Below are 17,945 nucleotides of genomic sequence, written 5' to 3' on the forward strand. Positions count from 1 at the left end.
GTACGCGGTGTTACTCACCTCGGCCACTCATCTTAAACACCATCTCACGTTTCCTTCCGACATGCACCCTCCAAAAATGTAAGAAAATACCGTTGGCGAATAGCGCTTCTATTCTTCAGATGCGCCAATACAACTCCAGTGGCTAGTCGCTCCAGTTTTCTTCTCGAGGCAGGAATTATGAGAGGGAAAACGTGAAATTGCTTGAATATCTTGGTATCTTGATAACAGCATTAAAATATCTGATGTGCTCCCTTACCACGTGCTTTATAATTCCCACCATCAACGATGAAATATCAACGTCTACCAGGTGGGGATTTCAGGTATTCACTGACTTAGCACTTGAAGACAATCTGAGGTTAAAAAGGGGCTGCCGTACAAGCAGTTTTATTTTGGGAAGGCTGTACCCCCCGTTACGTCGGACGAAATCTCGCAATGGTTACGAGTGGTTGCCTGAAAGTGGCCCTGAACGTTGTCTCGGAGGTCTTTTCGTGGAAAAGCAGCCAAAATCTTTCGAAAGCAAGGTCTACAACACGTGTGCTTTTACTTAGGCATGTGTTCGCCGGTTTGTCGGTCCTGAAGTTGAGCAGAATAGTTTTATTACAACAGCGGACACAACCAAAAAAGTGAGTCAAATAGCGATAAACACCACAAGGGACATCGTTTGTCAGCCTAAAACGCTACATGGGTCGGGAGGGTAATTTTCCAATACTGAAAGCTGACTGTCCAATCCAGTGGATAAATGTTGATGCAACATCAGGTGAATTTGTACAGTCAGACGCTTCGTTCAGCCTTACTTGTCCCCAGCGACCGCACTTTGCCAAACAACCGTTACAGCTGCTTGTGCAAACCTAATGGCGGCCTGGGAACCAGAGATGGGAGTGCACGTCCTTCTGGCATGTTGCATTCGGTTAGCCACGACTTATGGATTGGAAATCGACCTAGGCTATGTATGCTTGGTCAATTAACTTACCTCGGGAAAACGAACGGCTTTTGAAATCCAAGAACAGGTGTACCCAGGGGAGCCACACAAACTGATAAAAGGTGTGTACAAGTACTAGACGAGGTGTTAACCTTCTGAGACCACTTTGGGGTTTTCACCACAAACCATCACTGATAACGTTTGTCACCTTGGAGCGATCTGTCTGATTGTGTATCACATTCGGCGCGCGCGTGTCAGTGTGCTTGCGAACTTGGTTGTTGGCACACGTCGTCATCCGGGAAACCACAGGTGGAACTAGACTGCCCCTCTCGCTGATTTATTGGCGGTCAGTGATAAGTGGTGTGCATCTCGTACTCGCGCATGTGCCACTCCCTGTGCCAAGAGACCTCCTGGACGGCGTGCTTCAAGCTATCGACACGATGCACGTGCCGCTTCAGACGTCCGTTGTCGTCCTCAAGACGCGTTATTGGTAATATTCTTAATGTTTAATAACCCTTGATGTGTACAAACGACCTGATTTCGCGTGATGTACAGCCGGATGTTACTTAGATGGGCGAAAAGCTGGAGGTAGGTCCCCCAAAGAATCTGTAAATTATGGTGAGGCCAACTTGATTCCTCTCCTGTGAAGGGTCACTTATTCATCTTCGTTATCGAAGCGGCCCATGCTTTGGAATATGTGCTAGCGGTGGTTGGAAATCGTCTGCAAGGGTTGGCTGTATGGCTTGCTTTCGGATGGCTTGCCATGGCTGAAAAGAACAGCATTACTCTGCAGCCGAACACAACTTTGACAGTCTACATCTGCGACGTCACTTTGTCCACGACGAATGTACTGACGGAGTATTGATTGCCTATCATGTCATCGAACAAGCAGAACAACTTGTACAGACACGCTAAATGCTTTCTTTCGAAAAAGACACATAACGGGTGGCCCGATGCTCACAACGTCCGACACAAGGAACATATATAGCTTGTAACTTCACAGTGAACGTCAGATGGTCCTGAATTATTTCCCCAATACTGTTTATCCCGAGCATAGCAACAGCGTAGTATCATCCGAGAAACATCTAAACAGTGTGATCTGCTGCGCAAGGATAAAGCACAGATAACTAAGAACAACCACCCTCGGATCCTACAACAGTACACGACCACATTCCTGAAGCTTGTTTATAATTGACGACTTGTCATCTGAGGAACCAAAAAGTAACCACTAACCCACCTGACAATCGGAGTTGGCATTTCACACAACAGTTGTAAACATCTTATATGGTTGGTATCTTCCCAGAATGATCTGCGACGCATTGGAGAACGTCCGACGACAGATCACCATACTTTAAAAGGCAACAATACCCTTTAATTCATCGCCTGCCTGGCACCCATTGATGGGAAACTCGTCCAAAATAACCTTAATAAGTGGGTGGTTGTGCCGCAGGCGGCAGGTAGTATTCATCAATGAGTCATCGTACCGGCGAAGGCGGAAACTGGCCGGGCAGCAAGTAAAACTGTGCCGACGGTTCCAAACAAATAACGATAAACTTACTGGTAGCGGCAGACTCCACGGCCTTGATTTCATCTGCAGGGGCCCCAGCGGCAACGGTAGAACGCTTTCCATTGCAAGGTAGCAGATTGATGCTCTTTTCCGAGATAATAAAGAAAAACAGTACGAAATTACCCAGTTTGTAATTACTCATATCGATTTGAATGAAATNATCGATTTGAAATGTACTGAAGGAAAAAAACGTGGACGGGCAACAGCATTTGCGAACTCATTCACCACTTTCACGGATAAAACATGCTTAGCCGCGGCAGGCATTAAAATGCGAAATCCTTGCACACAACAGTCCTTGAGTACGTTTGAGCAACTTCCAACAAAACTGCGGCTGTATGGGGAACCAATAAGAGTTTGCATAATTACCATCAAATGCCAAAGTTTTATGTTAAATTTTCCCCTTCCCAAAGTGGGGTTGAAGAGAATCTTTGGGCGCGCGTTCAAGCCATCCGCGTTCTCCTAGAGAAACAATAACAGGGAACAGACGAGTAACCCATCGGTTGTATCTGAAGCCCATGGAGACCACTACGCGGGTCTGTATTCAGCCTCACCGTCGTCGTCAAATCCAGTCTTGTCAGGGCGCATCCACGATCGGCCTCCAACCGACTTGGTATTCACTATGGAGGACATCAGACAACTCTTGCAAAACGTCAACCTATTCTGTGCGTTGGGGGTCAACGAAGTCCAAAAAGGGTCCTGAAATAAACGTCATCTACATTCGCAAAACATCTCTACCTGGTGTTTCGACAGTTGATTGGCGAAGGCCCCCATCCCCCTACAAGGAAGGAAGCGATTGTCACGCCAATATGAAGTCCAAAGTCCTGAAATAAACGTCATCTACATTCGCAAAACATCTCTACCTGGTGTTTCGACAGTTGATTGGCGAAGGCCCCCATCCATCCCCAAGGAAGGAAGCGATTGTCACGCCAATATACAAAACTGGTGACCGACTATCGCCTGGCCGCTGCAGGCTTATAAGCCTCACTTGCGTGCCGTGCAAAGTCATGGAACGCATTCCGCATCAAGCTATACCAGATAGACTTACTTCCACAAATTGATATCTCCCGCTCAACACGAATGTTTCCCAACCCACTCTTGCTTGACAAACATGCTCATGTTTATGGACAGCTTAACCCAAGCCAAGGACGAAGGACTCATATCGGATGCCATATTTTTTGACTTCTCAAAAGCATTTGATGAGGTCCCACATGTCCCGCTGCTCCACAAACTCGAGTCCTATTGGATTCAAGGAAAAATCCTTCGGTGGATCATGGCGTTCCTATCGGACAGATCATTCCGAGTGAGAATAGTCTCGAACTGCTACTCCCCAGCGCCGGTCTCCATTGGAGTTTCTCAAGGCTCCGTCCTGGGACCACTACTGTTTCTGATCTACGTCAACGACCTTCCAGATTTTCTTGCAAATTCATTGTAACGGGTAAACAGTATCTTCGAGTGACGCGTAATACCAGAACCTCCGGGTAGGCAAAACCGAGTCGGAGCTGGGTTTCTATACGGCACTATTAGTGTAAGAGAAATTCACAAATTACGCAAACCTCGATGGTAGATAAGTGTCCAAAACAGACAGTCCACTTGGACTACAAAAGTACAAAGCAAGGGAGCAAACAGGCCCCCAAGTGCGACAGTCACACGTGTAAAGTTGGATACAGAAGGCCGGATGACCTCAAGGCTAAATAAGTGAAGTGGTAAGGACAAACAAGCGTCAGTTAATATATACACGCTGAACACAAAACAGGGCCGGGGGTTACAAATGGGGACAGAATAAACGTGGGGGAATTTCATTGTCAACCTAACAGATTTTATGCCGTCCGCCAAATTCTCCACGTTGATTCAGCGGACGCCCCGGTTCTGCCTACGCTCAGCTCAATTCTAAGGTACCCCATCAGCCACCGACACGGATGGTCCTAGTCCACCCCTACCACAAGTGCCGACTTCGATGGAGTACAAGCGTAATCGCGTCCCTCCAGTCAGCACACCTTTCCAATATCTCTCTTAAAAACGCTGCCCGCCGTTCTAACATGCAGGGTTCTTACTAAGTCGTCTGGGCTCGTCTCACAACTATCCACTACACCTAGAGGCCAGTCCTCACGAGGCAGGCCCTCACTAGAAACCAGCAACAAGTCCCCTCGTTTCAATTCTTGAGTTGCTCTGAGCCACTTGTTACGCACCTGCAACGTAAGCAGATATTCCCTTATCCAACGACGCCAGAATACGCCAGCGAGATAACTGACCTGTTTGCAACCGGTATGATATCGCGGGACCAAACCGTCGCGACCGGGTACCGCAGGACAGCACCGCATGAGCAACAAACTGTTTGGAGCAAACGGCTCCAACTCGTTGTTGGCTGGAGAAAGCGGGACTATAGATCGGTTAGTTAGGATCCGTTCTGCCTTTATAAGGAGCGTGTTCAGTTGTTCATCGGTCACACACTGTTCCCTGCATAGACATAAAAGGATGGTACTTGAATTCTCTCGCCTAGAGTATCGCCGCCTCCGAGGGGACCTAATTCTTACTTATGCCCCGTTTGAACAAACCTTGTTCGACAGGTTTTTCACCGTTGACCCAGCAAACTTACGGCGGGGACATAGTAAGAAAATTTTCAAGCTCATAGCCCACACATTCATTAGACTAAACTTCTTCTCATTTCGGGTACTAGGTGCGTGGAATGACCTTCTCGCGACGGTTGTCCACGCTCCTTCTAGCACTCAGTTTAAAGCACTATTAGACATTTATTTATGCGAATCCTCGAGCTTGCAAGCATACTGCCCCGCGCTGAGAGCATAAAGGGAAGTTCTACACCCTTTTCTCACTAATGACTTTCAGGTAAACGGCAGCCACTGACCAACAGGAACAAAAGAGACCCGGAAAACTTAGGCAAAATCCTCCATCCTGTGTATCAATCCGTGAATCCGTGATGCGAACCTATTGCAGCATTTGAAGGTCATGCATTCGTAGGCCATCGACCGTGCCAAAACAAAGTTGAGTGATGGGTGAGTTGTTCATTTGTGGTTCGCCATCTTGTATTCAACGTAGTAATCGTTACAAATGCGCAGATGGTTACACTTATGATGTTAGTTAGTTGTTCACTAATTTTCCATTCATAGGGTTTAGAATCCCAGCCTTCTAAGCTCTAACGACGCAGCTGGCACGAGTGACGACGAATCTCACGACTGACAAGATTACTTCATTCCAAGGTGATTCGGATGCTCTCCATTGAAGATTAAATGAAAATGTGTCACAACCCCTCTCTGAATCCTCACTCTAGAAAAAAATTGTCGATGCCCGAAAGTACACCAGCTGCTTAATTTCAGCAACGTTAAGCTGGATCTTCATGCTTCCTTAATTAATTTCCGCTTCCTCAACCGACTTGTCGCCCAGAAATCGCGATATACCCTACAACGAAGGTTTACCGTCGACCGCAGTTCCCTAGGCTACGTGTTTTCTTGTCTTGACCGGTGAGGAGCATGATTATCAGTCTCGACCATAGCTTTCGGTAGAATACGTCGGGTCCTGTTACCTTCCAACCGATATCACTCAGGGGCAGTACACTAACCTCGGCTTAGCAGCTGAGCAGATTTATGTCCGCTTAGGGAACCATCAACTGTCTGCTTACAGCGCTGAGCGAATGGAAGCACCTGTAGGTTTGCACATTGCAAACGTCCCCAAGGGGGCCAGAAAGAATAAAGTCGGTGAAATAAGGAAACATCAGGCAACATACTGTAGACGACTGGAACCAGAGGGTAGAGGCGAATGTGCAGGTGATAGAAGGCGGCATGGATGGATGTGGAGTTGCGAATATGCAACTAAGTATAATGGATAAACGAATAGCCGAAAGTGAAGGATAATTCAGAAGAGGAAACGTTCATAAGGGAAAGTCAGCAGTCAGTGGGTTAGAAAGCCGGATGATTAACTGTGCAAACATATACATGCAGGATATGCAACATGGGTGAAAGAATGCACATGCGGTAGCACACCAACTGCATTTTCCAAGATGGAAGAAAAACTATCAACCACTATGGCTTGGAGATATGTAAACAGCTCCTTTCTTTGTTTCGGTGTCATCCCAATTGAGGAGCCTGTTGTACAGTCTAATAATTAAGGAATCCGGTGTTGTTGGGTTGTTTCAAAACCTCTTCACCAAGGTAGAGCCGAAAAATGTCTGTTAGTGAGGTTGTGCCAGACGATATTGAAAATATAATGTGCAAAAATAACTGACTTCTTGGCCACTTGGTTGGATACTCTGAACAGCGATGCAGTTGGCCGTCTGCTTTGGTACCATTCGATTCACTCAGCTCGAGTCGTGGTCGGTTAGTATAGGCCTTACATGAGGTAATAAATACTGATACTTTTGTGTCCTGGAGCGCTGCCTCGCCACAGGGTCTAGTTAGCTCCTATTCGCTCTGTCTAAATACGGTGGTCAGCCTTTACGTTTTGCTTTGATCATCATCATCATCATCATCATCCTCATCAAAGACAGCAACATCAGTGTTGCCACTGATGCTTCACAACTTTGATCAGGTTGTTTTAACTGATTTAGGAAAGGAAGGTATTCATACAAACTGCAGGTAATTGAAGCGACTGTATTAATCATATGAGCGTAAGCCTTACGCCAACTGTAGCGCGGCTACCAACTTCAGTGAGGCGAGATTGCTCAGTGGTTAGAGCGCGAATTTACCGACCGCAAGATCTGTGTTTCGAACCCGACCTCTGCCTCTCGACTCCTTCCGTCTAGGCTTGGGCAACCTGAAAGTATCCCAGCCCTGGTGCTTTCTTCTGGTGTCATGGCAGTTAGCCACCGGAAGGGTGCTACAGTTGAATGAGTTTTATTATCGAATTCAATAATGGTATCGTAATTTTGATACCTGTTCCTCGCATTATGTTTTTCAGCTTGTGGGGTTCCTTCTTTGTTAGTGAGAATTACAACAATTTGACCGTTAGTAGAGTTGTTCCTAGGTCCAACTTTATACGGGGTACTAGGCTCAAAACACTGCCCGGCACAGGAAAAGTCACGTAGCATTCGTTTACGCAAGTGACTCACTTCTTTTGGGGCAAGCATCTCGTAAGTGGGCTGTCGTGTCATCAGTGTTTTGTCTATTTTCTGCTGGGCGATTAGTTGCACGCTGCTATTCGAGCTGACATCCCTGTCACGTTCCATCTATCAGTATCGCCAAAGCATAGAGTAACAGGCGATCTGGATCCGATCTTGCTTCATTCCAGTTGAAGTTTTTGTTCGTTGTGACTTCGGAAGACTGACTGCGCCACCTCATCTGGTATGAAACTACGATATTCCCCCGTTGAACCGATTCTCGGAACTAGTAGCGTCAATGCATAGTTTCCGAGGGTATTGGTAAAATGCACCCACTTTTAGATGACTTTATTGTCAATGGGAGATTCAACTGAACCCATCGTTTATGATATTCTTCAACTGAAGGAACTGCAAAAAGGCTGTCTCATGTTTCGTTTGACGCGTTCTTCGATGCGTTGCAGTATATATCCTTGATGTTGCTGAAAACCCTTCGGTAGCGCCCTCTTATTTTTGCCCCTCTTGGAGCAACTCAGGCAGACGTAGTCCATAGGTTCTAATCTTATACCAATTTCGAACCGTTCCAAATAATCTACATCTCGCGCAGTTGAATTAACATCTCTGAAAACCCTTAGCGCCCTCTTATTTTTGCCCCTCTTGGAGCAACTCAGGCAGACGTAGTCCATAGGTTCTAATCTTATACCAATTTCGATCGATTCCAAATAATCTACATCTCGCGCAGTTGAATTAACATCTAATGGTTCCATTTCGGCAGGCATGATGAATTATTCCAATCGCGACGCCAAAATGTGAGAATTAAGTTTCGGACGTATATCGGAATAACCAGACGAACTAGAAATCCAGAATTCAGCGCAGCGTAACAAGCAGCACGTATGTATTCGAATTGGCGTATATGTACAGCATATGGAATATTTAAACAAGAGAATAATGAATAGAGCAATGAATACACTATCAGTCATGTTCATCACATCCGCCACACCTTGAATGAGCGTGTGGATGTTTATAGTCCAGTGGTGGTCTTGACCGCAATTTTTCGGATCTTCTCGGAATGGAAACTTCAGACGCTTCACAGGTAGTGCCTTCTTCAGATACAACGTTTTGTTCGGATACCATAAGATCATCTACAAAGGATTCATTAGTATTTGAAACAGCAGGAGTGCAGTTAACAGACTGACCTCTGTTATTGAACTCAATCTGGTCAATGTGTCTCCGGTGGCAAGAGAGATCATCCAAATCGAGAATTGTGACCATCCGTTTGCCATTTGATGAAAGTACTATTCCTGTAGCAGGTCGTAAATCATTACCCTTGAAGAATGTAACATCAGCCGTTTTGGCACAGTCAAGATTTGTACGCAACGAACGAGATTTAAATAGAAGCGCGGGACTCTTCCCAGTAACGGAATGGACGGCGTTCCTGTATTGCGTTAGAAAATTATCAATCCCACGGTCCAATTCCACAAAACTAGTAGGAGAGAGTGAAATAATGGCAGACTTTAGTGTTCGGACAAAATTCTCAGCAAGTCCATTCAACTGGGGATGTCGCGGAGCAATAAACAAATGTCGACATCCAAGACCCTTCAACCATTCCTAGGGGAATTTTGCAGTGAAGTGTGTGCCGTTGTCAGTGACCAAAACAGTTGGTACACCTTCATGGTTGAACACTTTCCTCAATGCTTGTTGAGTGAATTCGGCACTTGGAGACGTAGTTAGAAAAACTTCAGGCCAACGGGAATATGCGTCAATAATAATTAAAGCATAGTATTTACCGAGAAAAGGACCACAGTAGTCGGCATGAACTCGTTGAAATGCTTTATGAGTAACTGGCCACGGATACCACTGTGAAGACTTGTTGTGAATCTTATGTACACATCTAACAATTCTTTGCAGTATGCTTGATATCAGCATCGAGTTCCGACCACCAGCATGACAAGCGTGCAAGGGATTTCATTTTATCAATACCCAGGTGACCAGAGTGCAAATCTGCAAGAACAGTCGCTCGCTAAGTCGGTGGAATGACAACTCTATCCTCAAAACACAGCAAACCATCCGGAGTAACGGATAAGCTTTCGCGGCGACAGTAAAAAGCAGGAAATCGGCGTCGTTCTTGCTGCGTCCAGCCACGTCGCAGTGCAGAGAAAATGGGAGCGAAATATCTTTTAGTGTCAGCAACAAGCACATCCCGCTTGACTGGTAATGGTTGAATCAGTAGACAATCTGAGTTGTTTGAATCAGAGTCACATGATAGAATTCTTGACAAGAAATCGACATGAGGAATCATTTTCGCACTACGATGAACTACTGTGTAGGTGTAAGAACTCAATGCAATAATCCACCGTTGCACCATAGCGGCAGATGACTTCGCCAGAGACTTCGTTGGATGATACAAGAACTTCAAAGCCTCGTGATCAGTAGCAATGGTAAAGTTCAATCCAAAAAGATACTTATGAAGCCGTTTGACAGCCCAATATACAGCAAGTGCTTCTCGTTGAGTCTGAGAATATCCACGTTCGGCTTTTGAAAGTCGATGGGAAATGCAGATCACTTGTCTACCACACTGTTCAGGGATTGCTCCTATTCCAGTGGGAGAGGCATCAGTAATGATCGTCGAATGATGTTTGGCGGAGAATGGCTTCAAAGCAGCTGAAGTCTGAAGACAACCAAGCAGTGCACTCAACGTCTTCTCATGGTTGGAAGACCAAGAAAATTGATTGGAAGATATGACATCAAACAGACAATTTTCATGTTTAGCGAAATTAGGAATGAAACGGCAGTAATACTGTAGTGCTCCTGGAACTGAACGCGTTTCTTGTAGATTGGTTGGTGATGGCGCATTTACTAAAGGGGATAGACGGCTTGTATCAGGTTTGAAACCACTGCTATCCACAATGTAGCCAAGGCATGAGAATGATGGGACACCAAAAGTGCATTTATCAGGATGAATAGCTACATTGAACTCAGAGAATCGCTTCAGTAAAGACAACAGACGCATATCATGAGTAGCTTTGTCAGCAGCGTGCACAATGACGTCATCTTGGTACATCTCAACACCCTCCAAATCTTTTGCAATAGTATTCATAACTTGCTGAAATACAGCTGGTGAAACTTTCAGACTAAAGGGAAGGAAATTGTATCGGAATAACCCAAAGGTGTATTGATCACGGTAAGGTTACTAGAGGCTTCGTCCAGTTTTATTTGAAGATAAGCATCTTTTAGATTGATTTTTGAAAACACTTGAACCTGATAAACGATACAGTACATCTTCTGGCTCTTCCGTGGTGCATGTACGTTGTAGTAGCCGCGTGTTTAGCGTAAGCCGGTAGTCACCACAACTCCTCAGAGTAATACCATCAGCCTTCGATAGTTATCGGATTTGCCCAATTCGATGATTCGACAGGGGTCAGTATTCCTTTCAGTCACCACACTCAGAGTAATACCATCAGCCTTCGATAGTTATCGGATTTGCCCAATTCGATGATTCGACAGGGGTCAGTATTCCTTTCGTTCGCATTGAATTTAATGCTTGACGAACAGGCAAATCAATCGCTTCATTCTCATTTACAAAAGTCAGTAAGGTGATACTGGTTTGCAGTGAGCGCAGAACTTTGGTTCCGGTAATCGACGGTACGGTCCTTGAAACCAAAAGCGTTCAGCTGTAGCACCATTCCGGTGCCCAGCTGCCATGCCACCAAAAGGAAGCATGAGGGCTGGGATACTGCCAGGTTGCCCAAGCCTAGACAGGGGAAGCGAGTGGCGGAGGTCGGATTCGAACCACGGACCTTCCGGTCAGTAAATTAGCGCTCTAACCGCTTAGTTTTTTTTTGGTTGAAACCAAAAAATTGCAATCGATAGAAGTACGTTGGGGCAACCTCACAGGGCTCGTGCAACTACCAACTAGAGGTACACAATGTTCAGTAATACCGCGAATGTTAACATCCGTAGGCACTATCACGACTGTGGGGTAGAATGCAGTTGGATCTGATTGTGGAATAATGGACTCAACACTACCAGTATCAACAATGAAGTCATGCTTTTGGCCAGAAGCGGATATCAAAGTTTTGAAAACATGTGACGAATTTTGGGACAAAACAGATAAAGAAAGAGTAGAAATATCTTCAGATAATGGTTTCACGTCAGTATTTGGGTCAGAAGTCAAGTGACACTTTTTTGGACTTACAGACAAGTTGAATGTGGCCTGTTTTACCGCAGATAAAACACTTCGCTCGTCTGTGGGGGCATGAATATCTGGTGTGGTTTCGTCAACAAGATTCACATTTCCCAAATTTTCGAACATTCGGATTAGAGCCTGTTACGAATAGTATATCGATTCTGATTGAGCGCGAGAACAAGAATGAATAGCGTAGAATGAATAGCGCTTTACTTGTCTAAGAATAGACGTACATAAGCTGAAAACGAAGGCAAAAGCGTGGTTAATACAACACGATAATGTGAGCACAAAGAATATTCATGACATTCACCCTGGCCGTTGGATTGTGTGTAGAGGGATAAATTGGGTACAGGTATTGGATGAATGATTGTAAAAATCTAATGAGTAATAGTGAGTGTGGTTAGGCTTCTCGATTTCTTAAAACGTAGGGCCGTGTACGCTGCTGGAGCCTGGCTAAATCAGAGATGCTAGGGTCATATGTATCTGGAGATGCAGGTGCATTGCCGGGGCACGGGGGTGTGACTGAAGTACGATCAATATCATCTCCAATGTTATTGAGCGGAGGCGTGTGCAAGTCAGATAGAGGGGGTGCATGAACACCATTGTCTTCATTGGGTGAGGTACGCGTGGGATCGTTGACATGTGTGTGATCACCACAAGGAGCGAGATGGCGGACGGATACAGTGCTTTCTTTCCCGCCGGGAAAACGAACACGGGCGTAATGTGGATTGCTATTTATTAATTGGACTTCCTCAACGACGGGCTCATACTTTGAGGCACGGTCAAATCTCCTCAGTAAAACAGGTCCTGGAACAGTGAGCCAAGTCGGTATAGATAAACCACAGGATGACCGGCGTTCAAACCGGAATATCCGTTCATGTGGAGTAACATTCGTGGAGACGCAGAGAAGGGACCGTATAGAGTGGAGGGCATCCGGTAGAGCCGACTCCCAGTGACAGATTTGGAGGCCTTTCGTCTTGAGTCTAAGCTGGATTGCGTTCCAGAGTGTTCCGTTGAGGCGTTCGACTTGCCCGTTCCCCTGGGGATTATAAGAAGTTGTTCGGCTGGTGCAAACTCCCCTGTCATGTAGGAATGTGGACAGTTCGTCAGATATGAATGACGAGCCACGATCCGAATGTACATATGCAGGCATGCCAAACAAAGAGAATAACTCACACAGACATTTAATAACTGTAGACGCACATGTATCTACGCAGGGAAAGGCAAACGGAAAACGAGAAAACTCGTCAACGATGGTAAGGAGATACCGGTTTCGAGTAACAGAAGGTAGAGGTCCTTTAAAATCGATGCTAATTCGTTCAAATGGTTGGGTCGCTTTGATGAGCGTAGCGGGGGGTGGTTTGTAAAACTGCGGTTTGATGGCGGCGCAAACCGTACACTTTGTGGTGATGTCCTTGACATCTTGGAGAGAGAACGGCAGGTTTTTGGAAAGAACAAAGTGGTGCATTCGAGTGATTCCAGGATGGCACAAGGAATCGTGAATTTCTTTTAATTTATCATTGCCGATCACATTGGCGCATAGGTTACGCGATAAGGTGTCAGCAACCAGATTGTCTTTTCCAGGTCTGTAGCTCACATCGTAGCTAAAAGCGGAAAGTTCCATTTTCCATCGCTGAATTTTATCATTTTTTATCTTACTTTTTTGCGAGGAACCATACATAAAGGAAACTGACCGCTGGTCAGTGATAAGCTTGAAGTGCTTCCCGAAGAGATAATGCTTCCATTTACGGATAGATTCAACGATGGCGTATGCCTCCTTCTCAATAGCAGAGTGATTCTTTTCGCTCGGTGTCAGTGTTCTAGAAAAGAAGGCCACCGGTTGGCCGTTCTGAGTCAGAGATGCAGCAATGGCTATGTCTGAGGCGTCAGTCTCGACAACCAATGGTGCGTTGTAGTCGACTGTCACAACCATGGCGTTCTCTAACTCCTTCTTTAAATTTTTGAAAGACTGTTGCACACGCTCCGGTAAGGGGAAAGTCTTATTTCTGACAAGCACACTGATTTTGTCAGAGAAGCATGGTATCCATTGCGAATAATAAGCAAACATACCAACAACACGTTGTTGGGATTTAGCGTCATGTGGATGAGGGAGTTCACGAATAGGTTTCATTCGTTCAGGATCTGGTTTGATAATTCCTTTAGAGACTTCGTAGCCCAGAAGGCGTATTTGTTTGGCTGCTATGATGCTTTTCTTACAGTTAAGGGTAATTCCATATTTTCTTATTACTTCAAAGAAAGATTTGAGGTTCTGGTCATGCTCACTTTGGGTAGTCCCACAAATAGTGACGTTGTCGATGTAAGCGTAGGTGCTACTTAGGTTCTCAGACTTGATTATTTGGTCAATAGTACGTTGAAAACATGCTACTCCGTTGGTTACACCGAAAGGAATACGACGGAACTGAAACAGCTCTCCGCATGCTTCAAAAGCCGTATACGGTTTATCTTGCTCACTGATTGGAACTTGATGGTAAGCACTCAATAGGTCTAAGGTGCTAAAGACAGTATGACGGGAAATTTCTTCGATCATTTTATCCAGTCGCGGTAACGGATACGCGTCTAGGTATGTGAACCGATTAATGGTTTGACTGTAGTCCACTACCATGCGTCTTTTGTGGTTTGAATTTTTCGTGACCAGTACTTGAGCCCTCCATGGAGAACTCGAAGGTTCGATTATACCTTCATCCAATAGTCGATTAACTTCACAGCGGATAAATTGTTCATCGTCCGGATTATAACGTCGCGATTTTGTAGCAACAGGCTTGCAGTCGGGTGAGAGGTTAGCAAAAAGAGGAGGTGACTCGACCGCAGCAGCAGGTAGACCGCAGAGGGTGAATGGACCTCGGTCCCCACCGAATGTGATTTCAACTTTGTTATGTAGACCAAGGAAGTCATGGCCTAGCAGCAGGTCAGCACATAGATTGGGTAATACCAATAGTTTGATCTTTTTGTAAACGGTGCCCCTGTAATCGATGGATGCGTAGCAGTAGCCTCTAGTTGAACACGTCAGAGAGGTAGATGCCATGGTAATCACAGAATTGTTAGCATATACCTTCCAGCCATGTTTACCAACCACCAAAGGAGATATGTAACTGCTCGAACTTCCTGTGTCTATGAGGGCCTGAAGCGATATCCCGTTCACCTTTATGCTGGTCACCGTGCGAGACAAGCAGTTCGGGGCCGCAGCAGTCAACAGGGAAGATAAGGCCGAATCCGTTGTGCAATTTGAGTGACACTTTACAGATTTGGATCGACAAACACGCTGAAAATGGCCTGTTTTGCCACATGATTTACAAACTGCTTCTCTTGCGGGGCACTTTGACCGTGGATGTCTGGAACGACCACAAAAGTAACATATCTGAGAACTGATTGACGAGAGATAGGGTGTAGAATCAGGGGAGTTTGAGTGTGAAGGGATAACTGTAGATGTCTGTAAAGGTGCTGCAGCCGCAGAAAATGATATCGCCTGGTTATGTGAGTATGACTGAGCTTGTTTGTGGGCCAATTCTAATGACCTGGCCAATTCATGAGCTTCATCGAGAGTGAGTTCGTTTTGAGCTAGAAGTCGTTCTCTGATGGTAGTAGACTGAAGTCCGTTGATTAGAGCATCGCGTACACTTTCGTTTTGATGGTCAATGGCGGACACCGCCTTGAAATCACAATTTTTGGCCAAGGATTTAAGCCTCTGAACAAACTGATCAACATCTTGACTGGTGTCTTGTTTGCAAGTTTGTAGAAGATGGCGAGCATAAATTATATTCTTAGGACGAACGTACAACTTTTCAAGTGCACTGATAGCTGATTCGTAATCTGGACAGTCAGCGATATAAACGTATACAGGTGCATCCACAAATTGGATCAGAGTTTCGATTTTATTTAGATTGGGCGATTCGGCAGTGCCCAGAAACGTTTGGAAGGTTCGGAACCAATGATTCCAACGCGTTGTTGCGTCTGGAGAATTAGGATCTGCGTCGAAACACTTGGGTCGCAGCAACGGTTCCATTGTATTCTTAGACAAGTAAATTGTTACGAATAGAATATCGATTCTGATTGAGCGCGAGAACAAGAATGAATGGCGTAGAATGAATAGCGCTTTACTTGTCTAAGAATAGACGTACATAAGCTGAAAATGAAGGCGAAAGCATGGTTAATACAAAACGATAATGTGAGCACAAAGAATATTCATGACAGAGCCACGATCTGTAAAGTGACGGATATGAGGCACGAGAATTTGTTCGAGGTTTGAATTGATTGTTCGTCTGCATCATCGAATTATTTCTCTTAGAATAATTTAGCAAGACTGCTTCCTCAGTCTTCGTTATATGCTTCACATCTTCATACTGCTCACATATTTTCCGAATAGTTTGAAATTTTTGATCCTAACAGCAGCAATTTCTGCTGTAATTCGGGCAGTTGAATGCCAGCAATGAGCCTATCACGCAGCTGGTCTTATAGTTGGGCACCGTTGTCACATTTGGCTGCCTGTCTCTGCAGCTGCAATACGAAATCACGAACCGACTGAGAATGGGAGCAGGTCAACATATTGAACCTAGCTCTTTCGGCTGCTGCGAAGTTAATCGGTCTGAAATGCTAAAGAACTTTCTTCAATGCATTGTAGGAAATATCGATTGGAGATTCAGGATATACTAAATTTTTGATCAACGTATACGCATTGGAGATTCAGGATGTACTAAATTTTTGACCAACGTATACGCCTACTTGCCAACGAAATGCAGGAAATATGCAGTGAGTTTCTTATCATCCATATCGGATTTTGTGAGACACCATATGTGCGAAGTTGATGAAATGCACTGATTTGCTCTTTAAGGAAAGTTTTCGGTAACCCCATGAGTGGTGTGTCACATCAAGAAAGGTTTCGGGATCAGTACAATGTTTCTGGTTGATGGCGTTTAAATGTGCACTACCAGTGGGACCTAGTTGAGTTACACGAAGCGGAAAGTTAAAAAATCTGGTAACCGCGTCGTATAAGGAAATGTGCATATTCTGTGGTTGTGGCGTCATCGGGAATAACGCGTGCTACGAACTCAGACGAACCTAAAGGTTCTACCTTGTAGTGGTGATCGGACTGGAGTGTTGCAATGATCCTCCGGGCTACACTAGTTGGAGGTTCGTTCCACAAGGTGCAACAATGTCAGGAATACCAAAGGAGAGAAGCCAGATCAAGAGCGGCGAGTAGTCGTACCGCGAGGTGGTCTGTGTGTAAAGTCCTACTATCCTCGGCAGTATGGTGTTTCCCACGGATGTCTGGCATGTCCATATTTACGGAAGCAGCAATGCTGCTGTCCCCCGAGGAAGGACGGGTTAGAAAAGACCAGAGCGAAAAACAACACCCCGATATCCCGACGGTTGACCTTGACCGCCATAGCGTTATTCAATACGGTTAAAGTACTTTGAACCAGAGAGTCTAGTGCTGTTCAAAAGGTACCCGCTGTGCGCAGCCTTGTCAGGAGTCAGTAATGCCTTATTCTCTGCGCTCTTGGGTTAGGGCAGCCCTCTGCACCCGAGTTGGTCAGACTATTGAATCGTCGGCTTGGGGCAGGATCCCCGAAGAAAACCCTACTACCAGTCGCCTTGCTGTTGACTTTCGAGTCATAGGCCAGAGAAAGGGTTCCCAACAAAACCCTACATAGTCCCACTGCTTTGTGGGTCAGACTTTTGAGCCAGACGCCCAAGGTGTGGTACCTCAACAAGACGTCGTCTTCAATCTGGCCGACCAGGAAGTGTCATTTTCGTCTTACGGGACTGGATACAAGGGAGAAGTTGTCTTTGCGCCGTCCGGCTATCCAGATCAATCAGGCTCAAGACCTCGACACTAAGAACGGTCCTAGTTTGTAGTATCGGCGTATGCTCTAACGGGCTGCATTTCTGATGCTGAGAAAGATACTTCCTATCGAGCTTTCAGAGCTCATTCGTCGAGCAACAAGCACTGACGTTGTGATACTCGCGGGTCGTGTGAATGCTCAAGCCAGTCGGCTGAGCCCCTTGGAATCACATCTGGGCGGTCGATTAGCAGTCGACGCTCGTCGTACAGACAACGGAAAGCAACCCCTCTAGTCATCATCATCATCATTGTCAGCTGTAAGAACCGCCTACTCGTCGTACACTGGTTGTAGCTGCCGCAGTTTCGTTCACCGATGATCTAGGGGGGGGGGTAGGTAGCTGCGCATTGCACGCGCGAGCTGGTAAATTGGTG

General features: G+C 45.6%; 1 protein-coding gene across 1 annotated transcript in view; it reads left to right on the plus strand.

The window, feature by feature from the left end:
- Window positions 1-17,620: 17,620 nt before the first annotated feature.
- Window positions 17,621-17,945, plus strand: part of T265_03618 (hypothetical protein) — a gene marked incomplete at both ends in the record, with an annotated part of 4,025 nt that continues 3,700 nt past the window's right edge. The window contains one exon of the mRNA XM_009168153.1: window positions 17,621-17,777. Within this exon, the coding sequence (XP_009166417.1) occupies window positions 17,621-17,777 (157 nt within the window). The remainder of the gene's footprint in view (window positions 17,778-17,945) is intronic.

Source organism: Opisthorchis viverrini (assembly GCF_000715545.1).
Source record: "Opisthorchis viverrini unplaced genomic scaffold opera_v5_55, whole genome shotgun sequence".
Classification (NCBI taxonomy): Eukaryota; Metazoa; Platyhelminthes; class Trematoda; order Opisthorchiida; family Opisthorchiidae; genus Opisthorchis; species Opisthorchis viverrini.